The 21,004-nt window shown below is 41.9% G+C and overlaps 1 protein-coding gene across 1 annotated transcript in view; it reads left to right on the top strand.

Moving 5' to 3' along the window:
• The window catches only part of LOC132893505 (dedicator of cytokinesis protein 3-like), a 136,288-nt gene that overhangs the window by 101,108 nt on the left and 14,176 nt on the right, over positions 1–21,004 (top strand). The window contains exons 30-46 of the mRNA XM_060932699.1: positions 5,346–5,446; positions 5,556–5,614; positions 5,723–5,871; positions 6,077–6,162; positions 8,017–8,043; positions 8,159–8,254; positions 10,281–10,335; positions 12,135–12,216; positions 13,928–14,076; positions 14,500–14,586; positions 14,688–14,792; positions 14,900–15,041; positions 15,249–15,415; positions 15,505–15,591; positions 15,770–15,949; positions 17,883–17,966; positions 18,043–18,159. Coding sequence (XP_060788682.1) covers positions 5,346–5,446; positions 5,556–5,614; positions 5,723–5,871; positions 6,077–6,162; positions 8,017–8,043; positions 8,159–8,254; positions 10,281–10,335; positions 12,135–12,216; positions 13,928–14,076; positions 14,500–14,586; positions 14,688–14,792; positions 14,900–15,041; positions 15,249–15,415; positions 15,505–15,591; positions 15,770–15,949; positions 17,883–17,966; positions 18,043–18,159 — 1,773 coding nt within the window. The remainder of the gene's footprint in view (positions 1–5,345; positions 5,447–5,555; positions 5,615–5,722; positions 5,872–6,076; positions 6,163–8,016; positions 8,044–8,158; positions 8,255–10,280; positions 10,336–12,134; positions 12,217–13,927; positions 14,077–14,499; positions 14,587–14,687; positions 14,793–14,899; positions 15,042–15,248; positions 15,416–15,504; positions 15,592–15,769; positions 15,950–17,882; positions 17,967–18,042; positions 18,160–21,004) is intronic.

The following is a 21,004-nucleotide window of genomic DNA, read 5'->3' as shown; positions in this document are numbered from 1 at the left end:
TTGGTGGTGGGAAGCTTGGGCAGAGGGATAAAATGAACAGCTTTAGAAAAACGGTCAACAACAGTGAGGATACAAGTATTGTCACCTGAATTAGGAAGTCCTGTGACGAAATCCAGGGCTATGTGTGACCAGGGCCGGTGGGGAACAGGAAGATGTCTCAGCAGGGGGTCTGTTGCCAGTCTTGTTCCTGGCACAGATGTCGCAAGCTGCCACAAACCTCTGGACATCCTCCTTGATGGATAGCCACCAAAAACATTGTCGGATGAGTGCCAGAGTCCAGGCTGCTCCTGGGTGGCATGCCATTCTGGAACCATGACCCCACTGCAATGCCTGTGCCTGCACAGAAACAGGAACAAAAAGATGGTTAGGAGGTGCATCACTGGGCCCTGGGTCCTGCTCATGGGCCTTCTGGACCAGGGTTTCCACCTCTAACAGAGCGTCCCCCACCAGGCACGGTGGAGGAAGGATGGTCTCAGGGGAGGTTGATTCCTCCTGGAGGGGAGAGAACATTCTGGACAAGGCATCGGGCTTACCATTCTTGGAGCCTGGGCGGAAGGAAAGTGTGAACTTGAAACGAGAGACCATCGGGCCTGGTGAGAATTGAGGCGCTTGGCAGTCCTGAGGTAGTCAAGGTTCTTGTGATCTGTCCATACGATGAAGGGAAGGTCTGACCCCTCCAACCAATGTCTCCATTCTTCCAAGGCCAGTTTCACAGCCAGCAGTTCCCTATTGCCAACATTGTAGTTTCTCTCAGAGGGGGAAAGCTGACGAGAGAAGAAGGAGCAAGGATGAAGCTTGTTGTCACTAGCTGATCTTTGGGACAATATGGCTCCGCCCCCTGACTCCAAAGCATTGACCTCAACCATGAACTGCCAGGACGGATCTGGAATGGTGAGTATGGGTGCTGACGTGAACCTTTGTTTGAGCTCGGAGAATGCCTTCTCGGCCCCTTCCCCCCAGCTGAAAGGGACCTTGGTGGAAGTTAGAGCCGTGAGGGGCCCAGCTACCATACTAAAGTTCCTGATGAATCACCTGTAGAAATTCGCAAACCCAAGAAACCACTGGAGTTCTCACCGAGAGGATGGGGTGGGCCAGTCAGCTACTGCCTTGAGTTTCAGGGGGTCCATCTGAATCTGCGCTGGGGAGATAATGAAACCCAGAAAGGAGACAGAGCTTCTATGGAACTTTTTGGCCTTAACAAAGAGTTTATTCTCCAGGAGACGTTGAAGGACCTGCCTGATGTGGATGCGGTGTTCATCAAGGGAGCGGGGGAAAAAAAATCAATATATCGTTCAGATAAACAAAAAGGTTAAGGTAGTCCCTCAGGACATCATTAATGAGGGCCTGGAAAACCACGGGAGCATTAGTCAGGCCGAATGGGACCACAAGATATTCGTAGTGGCCCATAGGGGTGTTGAATGCCGTCTTCCATTCATCCTCTTCCCTGATCCTCACTAAGTGGTAAGCATTGTACAGGTCTAGCTTGGTGAAAATCTGGGCTCCCTGGAGTAACGCAAACGCCATGGTCATAAGATGTAGGGGGTAACAGTTCTTGATGGTGATGTCATTTAGCCCCCGGTAATCAATGCAGGGGTGCAAGGATTTGTCTTTCTTCTCCACAAAAAGAATCCTGCCCCTGCATGAGAAGAGGAGGGACGAATAATTCTAGCTGCTAAGGACTTGGTGATGTATTTATTCATGGCTTGCCTTTCAGAAGGAGAGAGTAAAGTCGGTCCTTAGGTGGTGCAGTCCCAGGGAGGAGGTCAATTCCACAGTCATAGGGCCTATGGGGAGGAAGGGAAACAGCTTGAGACTTGCTGAACACAGGCTTTAAGTCATTATACTCGGAAGGCACGTTAAAGAGGTCAGGATATTCACTAATGGAGGGCTGAAGCAGCTTGGCGGGAGGGAGGGCAGATCTCAGGCATGACGATAAACAGAATTGACTCCATCCTAAAATGGTGGTGTTAGTCCAGTTGACATGGGGGTTATGTAGTGTTAGCCAGGGCAGACCAAGAACTATGAGCACATGGGGGTTGCTCATGACAAAAAACTGGATGGATTCAGAGTGGTTGCCCGAAATTCTTAAGGTGACTGGGGCTGTTTTATGGGTGATAGTGGTCAGACCAGTACCGTTAAGGGTCAGGACAGTGAGGGACAGGTTCAGAGCCAGTAGTGGAATCCCCAGGCGCTTGGCAGTGGTCGAGCAGATCGGGTTTCTGTCAGCCCTTGAATCAATGAGTGCCTGGAGGTCGTGGGGCTGATTGCCATGGATAATGACCACTGGGAGTAGCAGTTGACCAGCAGGGGGCTGATTCTGGATATTGCCCACCAGGGCCCTTAAACTCACTGGTGGGCTCTTCCTTTTAAAGGGCAAGATAGGCAGTAATGCCCCAGCTGTCCACAATAAAAACATGCCCTCATATTCCGATGGTGCTGTCATTCCTCAGGTGAGATGCGGACTCAGTCTACCTGCATTGGCTCAGCAGAGGGAATGGGAGGCTAAGGGGGAGCAAGACTAGTCTGAGCTCTTTCTTTCACCTGCTGTCTGATCCGGGAGTCAACACGACTGGCGAGGTCCATGAGCCCGGGGAGATCAGGTGGCAGTTCTCGTGAAACCAGTTCATCCTTGATGGAGTCTGACAGCCCGTTCAGAAATGCATCAAACAAGGCATTCTCATGCCAGCCACAAGATGCTGCCAAAGTGTGAAACTCAATCGCATAATCAAACATGGACCGGGCGCCCTGCTGCAGTCCTATGATTTCTCTTGCTGCCTTTCTTCCAGACAGAGAGTGATCGAAGGTTCACCTCATCTCTTCTGTGAAATTCTTGAAGCTGGTGCAGCATGGTGCATTGGCGTCCCACATAGCTGTTCCCCACTCCCTAGCTGAGGAGAGTGATGGTGTAGGCCACTCAGGAACACTCTGTAAGGAAGGCCAGTGGTTGAAGCTCAAGGGTTAGCGAGCATTGAGATAAAAATGATCGGCAGGTACCTGGTTTTCTGTCATATGGCTGTGGGGCAGGAAGTCTCGGCTCTCTGAAGAGGGCTGGAGCAGGAGCTGGAGGAGCGGTAGGCAGAGGGGGTTGTGTAGGAGCAGATGTTACTTGAAGCTGTTGTAGCTGAGTGGCAAGAAGATCGAGAGTGTTAGAGGTGGTGACAAGGTTCTGGTTCACCTATTGGATGTCCTATTTGGTGGGTCCCAAGGATAGCTCCCTGTTCTTGCACTGCTGCTCTTAGCTGGGTGAAGTCTGCTGGGTCCATGATGGCCAGACTGTGCTGTCAGAAATGGCAAGCTGAGGTGAAGTGAGGACCCAAGAGCAGACTCGAGACAGGCAGTGGACAAAAAAGAGAACTTCTTTAATGAAGTTGAGGGCAGAGGTACAAAAGGACTCAGGCAAAATCAGTAGTCAAAGAACAGGCCAAGAGGTCAAAACACGGAAGGGGAGGCAGGCACGGTTAGGGACAAAAACAGGACAGAAAAATCTTCACAAAAACTGAAGAAAACAGGGACAAGGGAAACCCAGGCAGAGGAAGCAAAAAACATAATCCAGATGAACAGGCAGATAAAACAGGGACAAAAAACTGGACAGGAAACTAGACAAGAAAAAACAAGGAACAATACAGGCACGGGAAATCTAGAAGTCACAATATCAAAAAGGCTGTAGCGAGGCGAGGAAAGTCTACAGGAGACAGTCTGGCAACAGGAGTAGCTCCAAACAGTTCTTAAATAGGCCCTGGCTGATGGGAGAGGAGTGGTTGCAGGTGTGGGAGAGCTGCTACAGGGAAGATGGCCTCCAACAGGACAGGACTGAATTCCTGTCCCAGATCCGGCCTGGAGCCGGCATGGAAGTCCCACAAACTCAGGCATGGATGGACTGGACCGGACTGTGACATATTTATGTAGAAATATATAAAATTCTAAAGGGTTCACAAACTTTCAAGCACCACTGTAATATATGGGCTCAGTAGTTACTATAAAAGCCTGTATATACATTAATGTGCAAAAGTCTTAGGTGCCCTTTTTTTCGTATATACTTTGTTATAGATTTTTATTTTATGACTTGTACATTATTGAGTCAGTACAAAAACACTTTTGATTTCAGTACAAAAACACTTTTGATTTTCAAATATTAGTTTTCCAGCACAAAATTAAATGTTACAGAAAAATGTTTGTATGACAGTAAAGATACATAAGCAGCCACTTTTCAGACAAAAAAAAAAAAAAAACATAATGAAGGCTGTTGGGTTTTGCTGAAAAAAGAAGAAGCAAGTGCGACAATCAAAGTCTGTAGAAGAACTGTGGCTGGTTCTGCAACATGCTGAGTAAAACTCGCCAGCTAATTTCCTTGCAATTGTACCTGAGACTACTAATTTTTAATGAAATCTAATGTTTCTACATTTTAAAAAAATACCATAAAGAGCCGCAAACAGTCATACATTAAACAAAGTCAGTATTTGGTGTGACAACCCCTTGCTTTAAAAAAAATTGTATTCTCAGGTACAAGTTGTGGAGTTTTATAAGGAAATGAGCTGGTAAGTTTTACTGAGCATCTTGAAGAAAGTATAGTGACTGTACATTCACTACACTTTCTACCTTATGCTGGTTATTTGTGACAGGACTACATCAAAATGTATATATCAGTAATATCACTTGTAAAATACCTGCATACTCATACCGTCATTCTGTGCACACTGTATACTTTATATTTATCTATTTCATACTTGACTTACTTGGATTACTTTGCACTATGCACCTATTGCACCATTTTTTTTTCTGTTTGTTTGTTTTGTGTATACACTTTTTATCTGTTTTGTACTATGTGAGCTAAGTGAAACCGGAGTCAAATTCCTCATGTGTGTCCACATACCTGGCAATAAAAGTGATTCTGATTCTGAAATGTATTGAGTGTTCACTGTTTGGTTTCTATAGAGCAGAAACCAGAACTTGTCTTGCACCTCACAGTAATACCAGTTGTAGTTTTCCAATGCCCAGGACATATGAACTAATGGGAGGAGCTGGTAATAATCAGATAAAAGTCATGGTCAAGAAGCAGGATTTCTGCTCATAATACTGTACTCCTGTTGTAGCAGAAGTAGTTATGTTTAAAATGCTACAGTCTTTTTAGTTGAGTCACCTGTTAAATTTTCTGGCTACAAGTGCTGTTGGATATCCCTTTTTTCTTTTTTTCCTCTCTCTCTCTCTCTCTCTCTCTCTCTCTCACACACACACACACACACACGTAACTTGGTATCCAGAAAAATCTCAAGTGCTAAGCATGGCCTCAAATATGTTATGCTAAAGTGTTAAAACTGTGACGACCATGTCTGTACTTTTATTTTCAGCTTTGGAACTCCTTCTTCAGTTTGGCTGTGCTATTTATTAGTCAGCCCAGTCTGCAGCTTGAGTCACTCAGTCAGGTCAAGAGGCAGCGAATAACGGACAAGTATAAACATATGGACGCATAAATACACATGCACACATAAATGACACCCTTTTTACTATATAGAAAATGAGGTGTTTTATCAGTAAATGCTGTTTTCTCTATCATACAGATATGGAGATTTGAGAGTGCAGATGGTGTATGAGCTATACAGTATGTGGCAGAAGTTAGGTGTGAACATTTTTCCTGTTCCACACTTTCTTACCTTCCTCTTTTAATAGATTTAGTTAATTACATTGCTGCCTTGTTTAGATAATCCCTCTCTGTTCTTGCTTTCAGGTGATAATAAGCCTCATTTCACCCCTGGGATGATGGGTCCATTCTTGGGGGTAACTCTGGTTCCTCAGGCTGAAGTCAGGAATGTTATGGTTCCCATTTTCCATGACATGATGGACTGGGAACAGCGCAAGAATGGCAATTTCAAACAGGTCCGATACAAAATTTGTTCATTTCACAGACTCTTACTTAAGTGAACATAAATGTACAGTGAATAATATTCTCAGTCTGTATGTTTCAATTGTAAATAATTATAAATAATATAAAATAAATCAGAATTAGATGAAATTAGAATTTTTTATGAAAGAGGCTTAAGCAGAGAGAATTTTGACCAATTGTTATCCTTGTTTTGTGTAGGTGGAGGCTGAGTTGATGGATAAGTTAGACAGTATGATAGCGGATGGGAAAGGAGAGGAAAACCACAGAGAACTTTTTGGATTATTGTGAGTCTTGACACATACCTAAATGCACATACTATTTTTATCTATAGAGATTATGTTCAGTGGGGTTGAAACGTCTGAGACTACTGATGAAATGGTTTATCTTTGCATTCTTTTCTTTTTGAACACAAATTTTCTCATTAAAAGTTATATTATCAGCAACAACTTGAATGAAAGTTAGAACCTTTAGAATATAGAACATTTACATGAATTTCTGAGTTGCTTAGTATTTGGTATGCCCTCCTTTTGCTTGAATGATAGTGTGCACTTGTGCTGGGATAGAGTGCACAGTTTTTGCCTAAAACCTGATGATCCATGCTAGACCAAATCAACCAGTCTGAACACATACTTCAATGGAGGAGATAAGACTCAAGGGCGAGCTGACCTTTTTTGCAAACGAGTTAACATGGTCTATCACAAATTTGCTTACATTTAAAGAAGAAGCCTGGGATTTCATAAACCTGGGCCCTATTTTCCCATCTCTTTGGATCCAAATATTTACTAGGGACAAAAACAATTGAAATCGGTCTAGTATTGAGACAGAAAGCTATAACGGGCAATAGCAAATTGGCTATACAATGCAATCCTACAGGGAAATCATCCGTGTCAAAGTAAACTGCTTGTTTTCACCTCTGACAGGCTCATACTGTTTTTACAAGTGTCTGGCAACATAGAAAGAATCCCTACAGAGATACACCTGTGTGTGTTTACCTCAATAACTGTAAATAAACTGTAGAAAATGACTAATGACTACAAAATGTCTACAAAATGAATGGTCACACAGAATTCGTGAAGAAGTCTATTTCCAAAGTAATGCCTGAATATTTAACTGATTACAAAAATATGGATGAGTGTCTGACAACATGGAAAGGATCTCTTTTGTAAACATGAGAAAACAGCTCCTGTGTGATAATCACCTATAGGCACTGAATGGAGTGCTGCATTAGAGACCAGAAGAAGAGAAATGTAAAATAATAACTGTAGAATCAGTCATTTCCTACAGTTTCTGTACAGTTATTGAGGTAAACAGACACAAATGTATCTCCAAATGGGTCCTTTCCATGTTGTCAAGCACTTACTTTGAGCCTGTCAGTGGCAAAAACAAGCAGTTTACTTTGACACGGATGATTTCACCATAGAATTAGATTGTATAGTTGTTCTGCGGTTACCGGTTATAGCGTTTCCTTTAAATAGTAACCGAGAAACAGTGCATTTTAAAGTTGCATTTCCTTTCTTTGTTTTATTTTATTTCATTTTTCCCCAAAATTCTAAATCTTTTGGTTTATTATTTTCAGTTTTAAAAGAAACAAAAAACAGATTTTTAGTGTGGTCTCAGAGTTTTGGACCCTACTGTATATAGAACCTTTATTTTTCCTACTGTTCCTGTGTGCTCCACTGTGTTAACACTGCTACAGGTTATGGCATTTTTGAGCAGGTGTCCCTCAGGATGAGACAATGATACTTGTATACTCTCTATCTTAAACCTTTGGCTCCTTTGAATTCCATGTACAAATTTGTGCTATTTTAATTCTTCGTCAAGTTTGGCTCTTGTGTAACTTTATTTAGGCCTAAACTAGTACTTTCTGCTCAGTACACACAAACTCACATGTTGGTCACTAATCCTTCAACTCATAAATTAGATCATTCATTATGTTTGTACTGCAAATGCCTTTACATGATGATATGCTATTTATATTATTGTTAAATGATGCTTTCCTGTTATAACATCAAACGATGACACAGGTCAGTGGGGCATCCAGCGATGAGTAATGAACAAAACATGATGTGTATCCTATTTAGATTATTTTCTTTATGACTGGATTAAAATTGTGCTGCCTTATGCTATCTTTCTTACAGAACCCAGCTCTTTGGGCCATATCCAAGGTATTACATTAGCTGCTAATCTCTCTGACATACTATCTGCTAATCTCATACACACCCACCTAACCTTATAATATTAATTCTGAAATTTCTAAATCTTATTCTCTCTAATTGTCAGTCTGTTGGAGAAGATCGAGCAGGAGACATGGCGAGAGACAGGGGTGTCTTTCATCACTTCGGTCACACGCCTCATAGAGAGACTTCTGGATTACAGGTGTGTCACAGCTGTCTCTTATTGACACTCCCCATAAGTATGAGCATCAAAAGACTTTTCTACAATCAGGTCAACATTATCAGTTTCGAAAAGCACAGCCGAAAACCACAGCTAGCTATCTAGCTAGTCATATACAACAAATTTCAGAAATATGAGGTGTGTGGTATTGTGTACAGTACCGGTCAAAAGTTTGGACACACCTACTCATTCACAGGCTTTTCTGTATTTTGATTATTTTCTACATCATAGAACAATACTGAAGACATCAAAACTATGAAATAACATATGGAACATATATGGAATTATGTGGTAAACAAAAAAGTGTTAAAAAAGTTTCAAATGGTGATTCTTCAATGTAGCCACCGTTTACCTCAATGACGCTTTGCATACTATTGGCATTATCTTAACCAACTTCATGTGGTTGTCACCTAGAATGCTTTTCAATTAACAGGTGTTCCTCATCAAAAGTTCATTAGTGGAATTTCTTGCCTTCTTAATGTGTTTGAGATCAAACAGTAAATAGTAAATAATAAAAATACAGCAAATAGTCCTATTCCACAACTGTAGTAATCCATATTATGTCAAGAACCACTCAACTGAGTGGTTAAAAACTATATTAATATAAAAATATATACAAGAATAAAACTCATAAATGGGTGGCACGGTGGTGTAGTGGTTGGCACTGTCACCTCACAGCAAGAAGGTTCTGGGTTCTAGCCCAGTGGCCGATGGGGGCCTTTCTGTGTGGAGTTTGCATGTTCTCCCCGTGTCTGCGTGGGTTTCCTCCAGGTGCTCCGGTTTTCCCCACAGTCCAAAGACATGCAGGTTAGGCTAATTGGTGGCTCTAAATTGACCATAGGTGTGAAATGTGAGTGTGAATGGTTGTTTGTCTCTATGTGTCAGCTCTGCGATGACCTGGCGACTTGTCCAGGGTGTACGCCGCCTCTCGCCCATAGTCAGCTGGGATAGGCTCCAGCTTGCCCGTGACCCTGCACAGGATAAGTGACTACAGATAATGGATGGATGGATGGATGGATGGATGGATGGATGGATGGATGGAAAACTCATAAATATCAAAAAGAAGTAACAAAGACAAATAGAAAAAAACTGTATGATAGAAATACAAAAATTAAAAATGAATCAAATTATTAGAATACATGTGCTAGTTAGGTTTTTGCTGCAGGCTACACATATCATAATGAAACTGAAATTATATCCAATATTATGTAAGCTAGTTGAACAGAAAACATAATATTGTTGTCCTATGTGTAATAGCATAGCAAGCAACACAGCAACATAGGCTAACAAATGTAAGTGTTATGCTAGCCTGTTTCATTACCTGCGTAATATTATACTAATAAAGAGATGACATAACTGCATACCTTTATCTTCTGCACGTTTCTCTTTCTCTTTTCCTAAACTGGGCACCTGATGGCTGATGCTAGACCTTTTCTTATCCATTTGTGTTGATTTGGTACTTGAGCATCACTACATTACCAGTTGCCCAACACTGTCAACCAAGTGTCAAGACTAAGTCAGTTCACCTTGGTAGTGTGCAGACTGGTTTTATATTATTCTTAACAGTTTCACAAAAATCAGGGAAAAAATGCAACAGTATGTCTGTAAAAAATATATAGTCACCGTATTATGAATGAATTGTGGTTTATTTGGTTGAATTTCATAGTGTGGCTGATTTTGCTGTGCATTAGTACAACTGCATTAGAAAACTGATTGTGCAAATCTTAAAATTCTGATTTTTTTTTTCTTTTTGTGCACACGCCCTGTGCCCTGAGTGACTGACCATTTTGCCCATATCTACATCCACCACTGGCTCAACTAAGTAAAGAGAAATGACAGTCCATCATTACTTTAAGACATGAAGTGTCTTTTAATTAATAAAAGTAAAGAAAAACCATTGAATTAAAAGGTGTGCCCAAACCTTTGACTGGTACTGTGTGTGTATGTTGTGTTTGCGAGTAATACACTGTAATTGGTTAAAATGGTTCATCTGATTTCATGTCTACAGGGACAGTGTGAGAGGAGAAGAAGCAGAAAGTAAAAAGTTGGGAGCCAACATCATGGTAAAACGTGTTACCTCAATACACATGCTTAATTTTACTAAGGTTTACTTTGGTGTTATATTTTAGTAATACTTTATATTTTGTATTTTTGTATATTAGAATTATTAATATAGTACAAATGTGTGACAGACAGTACATTGACTGTATTTTTTTCATAAGTGGTTACAGTGTACTGTAAATACAAACTATAAAAAGAAATAACAAAGCCAAATAAGTTAATGAGGATAGATTGCATGGTAACAAATGGATAGTAGTCTGTGCCTACTCAGATTTTAGATGCTGTTTTTGTAATAGTGCTTATACACTCACCGGCCACTTTAATAGCAACTTGTTCTTGATTCTAAGATTCCTGTTCTTGGCTGGCAGGAGTGGAACCCAATGTGGTCTTCTGCTGTTGCAGAAGATGCTTTTCTGCTCACCATGGTTGTAAAGAGTTATTATATGAGTTACTATATCCTTCCTGGCAGCTCGAACCAATCTGGAACATTTTCCTCCTATCTCTCTTATCAGCAAGGCATTTTGACCCACAGAACTATCGCTCATGCAATGTTTTTCTTTGTTTTTCACACCATTCTGTGTGAAAACCCCAGGAGATCAGCAGTTTCTGAAATACTCAAACTAGTCCATCTGGCACCAACACCCATGCCACAGTGAAAGTCACACAGTGTGTTTACATGCACATAGAGAAAATCGAATTTCTGCCGTAGCTCGACTGAAATCGAAGTTCTAAATGCCATGGATACACCTTAGCTCGGCTGAAATCGAAACGAACTGGATTTCTCGTAATCGAGCTACGCGACCTAGATTATGCGATTGTAGCCGAGCTACTTAGTGCATGTAACCCTATCGAGCTACGTAGTCGAGCTACTTACTTCCCTTCCGGAAGTGACGAGTGACGAGACCACAAGCGGGAAACACAACAGCCTCGGTCGGCATGACAACAGTAGTAGTAGCGAGCAGCAGAAGAGGTCAGGAGGAACAAGGAGACAAAAAACAAAAACAATTGAACTTTTTGTGTGTTTATTAAGACATAAGTTAAATTGTAAGCAAAAAATGGACTTTAGAAAAATATACAATTGTGCAAAATAAGTTGTCTTACAAAACAGTGGTCTGCCCAGGACAGTTTGTAGCCAACAGGTGGCAATGACATGTGGTGTGAATGTAAAGTGGAAATCACTCCTCTTCTTCATGACGACAACCGGAAGTGTACCAACACGATGGGGCGTGTAGCGCCACCTGTGGCTCGGGTGCACAATGTACCTCCTACAATAGCTCGATTTCCTTGTGTGCATGTAGGATTGGATTTCTCTGGCACCCCTGCTGGGACCCTTAGCTCGATTACCGACAGTAGCTCGATTTGGATGTGCATGTAAACGCACTGACAGAGATCACAATTTTTCTTATTCTGATGTTTAAAGTGAACATTAACTAAAGCTCTTGATCTATATCTGCATGATTTTATGCATTGTGCTGTTGTCAAGGGATTGGCTGATTAGAGAACTGCGTAAAACAGCAGGTGTAGGGGTGTACCTAATAAAGTGGCTGGTGAATGTACTTTACCATTAATTTGTAGTGAGCCTATAATGAACCATTATTTTGGAATTCAGGAGAACACACTAAGACTTATTTCAATTAAGCAAACTACTTGGATTTGTATAGTGTACTTATGTGTTCATAAATTAAAGGACCATTTACTTACTTTGATTATGAGCTGAAGTGCAAGAGGTCTTTTGCTGAACATTTCTTTCTTACTACTTTTTGTTCCTCATGATTTGGGTTTCCTGGGAATTTTCTGCAAGTGTGAAATAACCAAAGAAGACATGTACATCCGCTACATTCACAAACTCTGTGAACTCCATGTGCAGGTGCATAACTACACAGGTATGGAGAGAGAAAAAAAGAGAGATTTTGCTAATTTCGAATTCTCAAAGAATTGTGAAAACATCAATGTAAAAAGGCACTTTTTTTTTTTTTACATTTGTCAGAATATACAGTGTCTTGCAAAAGTATTCATCCCCCTTGGTGTTTTGTTGCATTACAAGATGGAATTAAAATGGATTTTTGGGGGGTTAGCACCATCTGATTTACACAACATGCCTACCACTTTAAAGGTGCAAAAAAATTTTTATTGTGATGCAAACAATAATTAAGACGAAAAAACAGAAATCTGGAGTGTGCATAGGTACTCACCGACTTTCGTATGAAACCCCTAAATAAGAGCTGGTCCAACCAATTCACTTCATAAGTCACATAATTAGTTGATTAAGAGCCACCTGTGTGCAATCAAAGTGTCACATGATTTGCCACATGATGTCTGTATAAATCAACCTGAAGCAAGCAACATGAAAACCAAGGAGCACACCAAACATGTCAGAGACAAAGTTGTGAAGAAGTATGGATCATGGCTGGGTTATAAAAAATATCCCAAACTTTAAATATCCCACGGAGCAACATTAAATCCATTATAGCAAAATGGAAAGAATATGACATCACTACAATCCTGACAAGAGAAGGCTGCTCACCAAAATTCATAGACCAGGCAAGGAGGGCATTAATCAGAGATGCAACAAAGACACCAAAGATAACACTGAAGGAGCTGCAAAGATCCACAGCAGAGATGGGAGTATCTGTCATTAGGACCACTTCAAGCCATACACTCCACAGAGTGGGGCTTTATGGAAGAGTGGCCAGAAAAAAAAAGTAATTGCTTAAGAAAACATGTTTGGAGTTTGCCCAACAACATGTGGCAGACTCTCCAAACACATGGAAGAAGATTATCTGGTCAAATGAGACTAAAATTGAGCTTTTTGGCCATCATGGGAAATGCCATGTGTGGCGCAAACCCAACACCCTGAGAACACCATTCCTAAAGTGAAGCATGGTAGTGGCAGCATCATGCTGTGGGGATATTTTTCATCTGCAGGGACAAGAAAGCTGGTCAGGACTGAAGGAAAGATGGATGGCACTAAATACAGGGCAATTCTGGAGGAAAACTTGTTTGAGTCAGCCAGAGATTTGAGACCTGGGACAAAGATTCACATTCCAGCAAGACAATGACCCTAAACATACTGCTAAAGCTATGCTGGAGTGGTTTAAAGGGAAACATTTCAATGTCTTGGAATGGCCTAATCAAAGCCCAGACCTCAATCCAATTGAGAATCTGTGGCATAACTTGAAGATTGCTGTACACCAACACAACCCATCTAACTTGAAGGAGTTGGAGCAGTTTTGCCTTGAGGAATAGGCAAAAATCCCAGTAGCTGGATGTGCTAAGCTAATAGAGACATACCCCAAGAGAATTGCAGCTGTAATTGCAGCAAAGGGTGGCTCTACAAAGTATTGACTTTGGGGGGTGAATACCTATGCACACTTCAGAGTTCTGTTTTTTCATCTTTATTATTGCTTATGTCACAATAAAACAACAATGTTCACCTTTAAAGTTGTAGGCGTGTTGTGTAAACCAAATGGTGCTAACCCCCCAAAAAATCCATTTTAATTCCATCTTGTAATGCAACAAAACAGGACAAACACGAAGGGGGATGAATACTTTTGTAAGACACTGTAGTTTATGTGTTTGCATGTGTGTGCACAGAGGCTGCTTTCACGTTGCTGTTGTACTGGGAGCTGCTGCAGTGGTGCGAGCAGCCCCTCCGAGACCTCCTGCAGTACCCTGCTCAGAGTCAGTGGCAGCGCAAAGAGGCCCTCAGCAGAAAGATACTGCACTACTTCAACAAGGGCAAGGCATGTTACACACACACACACACACACACACACACACACACGAAGAATATTTTGATTTCAATCAAAAATCTTTTGATCTACTTGCTTTTCATGCAACAGACATGATATTCCATGATCATATTCTGGAACTCAAGGCCCATTTTCTAGCTATTTACAATTTTGCCATCAGTCTGTCTATGTGCCCATGTGCTTGCTTTTGAATTTCTAGTGATGATGTGCAGAGAATAGACTAATTATACGGTAACTATCAGTTAAAATACATTCCCATTGAAGCAGAAAAATATGCTCCTATTCCAAATCCTAAACCTAACTGATCCCAAGAAAATGGCAACTTTGGTCTGCTCATTCTTATAGCTATACTTTATTTACGTGTGTGTGTGCGTGCGTGCGTGCGTGCGTGCGTGTGTGTGTGTGTGTGTGTAGTGTTGGGAGTATGGGATTTCTCTGTGCAGGGAACTGGCCCTTCAATATGAGATGTTATACGACTACCACAGCCTGAGCTGGATACGGGTGAGTGTATGAGTTTGTACAGCATGTGCTCTCCCGGCATACTGTACAGAACTGTTTGTGCTGTTAAGTGTATTTGTTTGGTGTATATTTTCCTGTTTCAGAAAATGGAGGCCAGTTTTTACGACAACATCATCGAGCAGCAACGCCTGGAACCTGAGTTCTTTAGAATGGGCTTTTATGGACGCAAGTTTCCCTTTTTCTTGCGTGTAAGTTCATTTCTGAAGATGGCTCATTTAAAAATGTAAATGTCCAAATTTAGGTTAAAGTTAACTATATGTGTTTGTATGTGTATCTGTCTGTATGTGTGTGTTAGAATAAGGAGTTTGTATGTAGAGGCTATGACTACGAGCGCCTAGAAGACTTTCAGCAGAGGATGCTCACTGAGTTCCCACAAGCTCTTGTTCTCCAACACCCCAACCAACCAGATGACAGCATTCAACAGAGTGATGCACAATGTACTGAACTCAGTCCGAGTCTTTTTATTGGTTAAAAAGGTGGTCATGTGTCACCAAGTACTATATGTGTGTAGATAAGTTTCATGTACATACATTTCATGTTAGTAATAAGTGCGTTTTTTAACTTTTAAATACTTTTTTAAAAAATGTATATGTTTTACTTTTAAATAAACAGAGGCTTCTTTTATGGATTAATGTTTTATTTAGATCTTCAGATTTATGCTGTAACGCCAGTATCAGAACTCTCTGACGGGCCGATGATGGACAGGGTGCCTGATCGAATCAAGAGCTTCTATCGCATTAACAATGTCTCACGCTTCTACTACGATCGGCCCTTACACAAGGGGCCTAAAGACAGAGAAAATGAGTTCAGGGTGAATATAGAAATGTATTAAATAGCTATTTTCATTTAAAATGATGAAATCAACCCAGGCTAATGAACAGTGCTGTGTGTGACCTGCAGAGCTTGTGGATAGAGAGAACCACTCTGGTTTTGTGCCGTCCCTTGCCAGGTATTTCACGCTGGTTTGAGGTGGAGAGAAGGGAGGTGGTGAGTGTAGAAATTATTATTGTCAGGAATATATTACACAATATCCACAATATGTTAGTCATTAAGGATGTATTCAACAGCAGAGAATATTAATCAATCTATAAAATGAAATCTGTGGAATAATGCACCCTAAAAATCTGTGTGTGTGTGTATGTGTGTGTGCGCACATGTATTTCAGGTTGAGGTTAGTCCCCTGGAAAACGCCATATATGTCGTGGAGAATAAGAACCAGGAGCTACGTTCTCTGATCAGCCAGTATCAGCAGCGGCATCATCATAACAATGTCAACCTGCTCAGCATGTCTCTGAATGGCACGATTGATGCAGCCGTGAATGGAGGGATAGCACGCTATCAGGAGGTGCCTCTCGTACTTTTAAAACTATTATAACAGCAAACATAGTGCCTTATTGAACACAAATTTCACTCTTATTTTCATATATGGTTGTGTCTGTTGTAGAGAACAGTGTTAAGTACCTGCTTTATTTTACGAAGCCTTCCAACAAGCTTTTTATTGTGAGTGGTGCTAAAATACACTATATGGCCAAAAGTTTGTGGACACCTGGTTATCACACCCATATGTGGTTTTTGCACATCCTATTCCAGATTTGGTCCCCCTTTGCTGTTATATCAGTTCTGGGAAGGCTTTCCAACATGATCTATCATGACAATGCACAAAGCGAGGTCCATGAAGACATGGTTTGCCCAGGTTGGAGTGGAAGACCTCGAGTGGCCTGCACAGAGCCCTGGATGAATTGGAACACTGACCATTTGGCAGACACTCACACCCGACATCACTAATGCTCTTGTGGCTGAATGAGCAAATCTTGGAAATGGAAGGCAGGAACATTGTTGTGGGGATTTGCCCATTCAATTCTTCCACACCAGCCCTGGCAAACCTGTCTTCAGGAACCTCATTTTGTGCACAGGGGCATTGTCATAATGGATTTTGTTTGGGTCTCGTAATTCCTGTGAAGGGAAATTGTCATCCTACAGCATACAAAGACATCCTATACATTTATGTGATCTTAACTTTGCAGCAACAGTTTGGGGAAGAACCACATATGGGTGTGATGGTCAGGCGTCTACAAACTTTTGGCCATATAGTGTAGCTTTTTTTCTTTCCACATGCCAGCGATAATCACTTTTATTGTGTTAGAATGTTGTTTTGCTGCCTGAACTTGAATATTGTAGTGTGAATATGTGTATACTATACATAGAATTCTTAGAATACTAGGAGCCTAAATCTGCAGGATATACCACAATGATTATTTTCTTATAAAAGCATGCAAGTGTTTTATTCCTCTTATACCATAATAATTTGCCAATGATTAGAATTTTAGATTTATTCAAGAACTACATATCATACTAACTATAAACTGTATACGTGTAGAAATCAGTTTATAGCTATACTTAATGTTGTGCAGCATCTATGAAATCAGCTATAGCTTGTTACAGAGAAACCAGAAAGCACAAATTCCTCTGACTTAGATATTCTAATGGTGTAAAACTTTAAAGTAACAGCTTCAGTTCTGAATGTTACAAAGGTTTAGGCTTAGATTATGAGGAGCATCTGCCATGCAAGTCCCTGTGAATGAGCTGTTACAATACAAATGACAATGAATTAGAGTGAGCACATTAATATTAATCTGTGCTTTGAACTACAGCAATTGTCAGAGCTGCTGTTATATTTAAGTTATTCCATGAAATTGAGTCGTACATGAGCTGAGATAAGCCATGTTCGAAGGGATTGAGCAGAATAACTGTTTTATTATTTCCACATTCACTGGATTTTGAGAAACAGAGCATTTTTATTTTTTGCAAATTTGATAAATAAAAACTTTATATAAAACACCTGAGAAAATAATTTCCGCTTAGAATGTACCGTAAACAAACTGGCAAAATGACAGTAGCAATTTGTGAAAAATACGATAATAATAACTATTGAAAAAAAAGATATGGTCTTACCATCAAATATTTTTATTCCATATTTTGTTGCTTTTTTTGGTATTTTGGGGGGTTTTGTTTTCGAGTAGAGTTTTTATTTCGTCTTTGGTTGGTTCAGCAACAGGCTCCGCCATTTTGTTTTTTTCTACTCATGGTATATGAGCTGATAGCCTGGAGTGTGCAATTGCTCATATCCAGTGAATGTAGATAGAATAATAATTATTTCACACCTTCTGATTAACCAGAATCAAGAATTCAACAGCACCATGGTACAAATTCTATGGTAGTTAATAATAATAATAATAATAATAATTTTCCCTCTCCTTTTGTCTCTCTCATTCTTGCAGGCATTTTTTGATAAAGACTACATCAGTAGTCACCCAGAAGAAATGGAAAGAATCAATCAGCTAAAGGAACTGATGCAAGAACAGGTCAGCTCCACACAAAAATCACACATTTCTAATTAAAAGATTCTGTAAAATTTACAAATTTGTTTTGCTTTCAAAGGTTCACATACTGGGAGTTGGCTTGGCTGTCCATGAGAAGCTGGTACACCCAGAAATGCGTCCCCTTCACAAAAAGTTGGTGGATCAATTCCATGTGATGAGGAGTGGTTTATCTCATGTGAGTATTTGTTGCATTACATTACATGGCATTTAGCATACGCTGTTATCCAGAGCGATGTACAATGAGTGCAAAAGTCGTGTACACGAAGTGCTGAACTTCTAGACAAGAAAGTTCTAGTGCCAACTGAACAAGTGACAGCAATACCTAATGTAATATGTTGAAATACCAATACTCAAACAGCCAAGCAAACAAACCAACCAGACAAAGTATAACTAAATAGAGAACTCAAAACAGCTAACCCCAGGCTAGACCGTACACAGCCTGGGTTGATCTAGACCGAAACATAGTTACACAATGGGCAGAGAAGAAGGGGAGAAGTGTAGCTTGAAGAGGTGAGTCTTCAGTCTGCCTTTGAAGGTGGTCAGGGACTCAGCAGTTCTGACCTCAATGGGAAGGTCTTTCCACCAACAGAGAACCAGGACAGACAATAGTCTTGAGCAGGCTGGGCAGGAGCAGAGAGGAGGAGGGGCCAGGTGACTAGTAGTAGCAGAGTGTAGGGAGCTGGCTGATGTGTAGGGGCAGATCAGACTCTGGAGGTATGCTGGCCCTAACCCTTTGAGAGCCTGGTAAGCTAGCACCAATGTCTTAAATTTGATGTGAGCTGCAATAGGTAGCCAATGCAGGTCGGCAAGCAGAGGGGTGACATGGGAAGAATGAGGGAGGTTGTAGCATTCTGGATGAGCTGCAGCATTCTGGATGAGCTGCAGGGGTCTGGTGGCAGAAGCTGGAAGACCAGCAATGAGAGAGTTGCAGTAGTCCAAGTGGGAGAGGATCAGCGCCTGGACCAGGAGCTGAGTAGAGTAGGTGGTAAGACAAGGGCAGATCCTTCGGATGTCATAGAGGAGGAATCTACACGTCTGGGTCACTGCAGCAATGTTTGCTGTGGAGGGGAGTTTGTTGTCAAACACGACCCCTAGGCTCTTCGCACTGGGTGAAGGAGACCTAGAGATGCCCCCCCCCCCCACACACACACACACAGAGATTACAATGTCCAGGTGTGGAGAGGATGGAGCAGGAATGTAGATTACCTCTGTCTTGCCTGGGCTGAGCTTCAGGTGATGGTTGTCCATCCAGCTCTAGATGTCATGCAGGCAAGCAGAGATCTGTGTGTCAGAAAGAGGAAAAGAAAGAAACAGTTGGGTGTCCTCAGCATAGCAGTGGTAGGATAGACCATGAGCAGAGATAATTGAGCCAAAAGACTGGGTGTAGAGGGAGAAGAGAAGCAGATCAAGGACTGAGCCTTGAGGGACACCGGTGATAAGTGGGTGTGGTGCTGATACAGTACCAGACCAAGTAACCTGGAAGGAGTGACCAGAAAGGTAGGACTTGACCCAGTTTAGGGCTGTCTGGCAGATCCCTAGAGCTGATAAGGATGACAGGAGGATGGAGTGATCAACAGTGTCAAATTCAGCAGAAAGATCAAGGAGAATCAGGGCTGAGAAGAGGGAGGTGGCACGTGCTGTATGAAGTGCCTCACTGATGGCGAGAAGTGCAGTCTTGGTTGAGTGTCTGGCTCAGAAGCCAAACTGGTGGGGATCCAGGAGATTGTTCTGTGAGAGAAAAGAGGAGGGTTGGTTGGCAACAGCACATTCAAGTGTCTTTGACAGGAAGGAGAGAAGAGAAATGGGGTTGTAACTCTGGATGACAGAGGGGTCTAAGGTGTTTTTTTTTCAACAGAGAGGTGATATGGGCCTGTTTGAAACTTGAGGGAAAGTATCCATAGTACAAGGAGGAGTTGATGAGGAAGGTGATAAATGGAAGGATGTCAGGAATGATGATCTGGAGGAGAGATGAGGGGATAGGGTCAAGAGCACAGGTGGTCAGACAGTGAGAGAGCAGGAGCTGGGAGACATCCAAAGTGGAAAGAGGGGGAAAAAGCAGAGAGCAAGGGGGAAGAGACAGGAAGGGTGGGGCAGGCATGGTGAAGGAGTTGTGGATAGCTATGATCTTCTCCTCAAGAAGACCACATAGTCCTCTGCAGTGATGGAGGACTGAGGTGCAGCTGGTGGAGATATAAGGAGAGAAGAGAAAAGAGAAAACATTTGACAAGGGTTGGAGATGGAGGTCTGAATTTTGGAGTGATAAAACTTGATATTGGCTGATTTGAGTGAGGCTGTGAAATCATCAAGGAAGGACTGGTAGCGGGACAGGTCGGCAGGGGCCCTGGATTTTCTTCACTTCCTTTCTGCTGCACAGAGACTGATTCTGTAGGAGCGAAGTGTTTCAGACATTTAGGGACTAGGAGGGGGAAGATCTTGCTGGCCTGGAGACAAGAGGAGATGTGTCCAGTGATGAGGAGAGAGAAAAGAGCAGGGAGGATGCAGCAGATTTAATGGGGACACTGGCAAAGGATTCAAGTGGGGGGAGGGAGGCAGTGACAGAGGAGGCAAGAGAGGAGGGAGAGAGGGAGCGGAGGTTTCAACGGACTGTAACAGTGGGGGTGGAGAGAAAGGGGAAGGGAGAATGAAATGAAGTGGTGGTCAGACAGATGGAGAGGGGTAACTGTGGGATCTGAGGCAGAGCAGTTTTGGAGGAAGACCAGGTCAAGAAGGTTGCCAGCTTTATGGGTTGGAAGAGAGTTTAGCAGGGAGAGATCAAAGGAGTGGAGTAGGGGAAGGAAGGCAGCAAAGTGGGAGGCTTCTAGGTGGAAGTTGAAGTCTCCCAGGAGCATCAGTGGAGTACCATCTTCTGGGAAGGAGCTGAGTAGGATGTCCAGTTAATCAAAGAAAGAGCCTACAGGGCCAGGAGCATGATAAACAACAATGACAAAAAGGTTAACAGGGAAAGAGACTAAAACGGAATGAAATTCAAAGGAGGAGATGGAGAGGTGGAGAGTGGAAGA

This window comes from Neoarius graeffei, chromosome 10 (assembly GCF_027579695.1).
Source record: "Neoarius graeffei isolate fNeoGra1 chromosome 10, fNeoGra1.pri, whole genome shotgun sequence".
Taxonomy (NCBI): Eukaryota; Metazoa; Chordata; class Actinopteri; order Siluriformes; family Ariidae; genus Neoarius; species Neoarius graeffei.
Note: the sequence above shows the minus strand (reverse complement) of the source record. Positions and strands in the feature narration are given on the sequence as shown.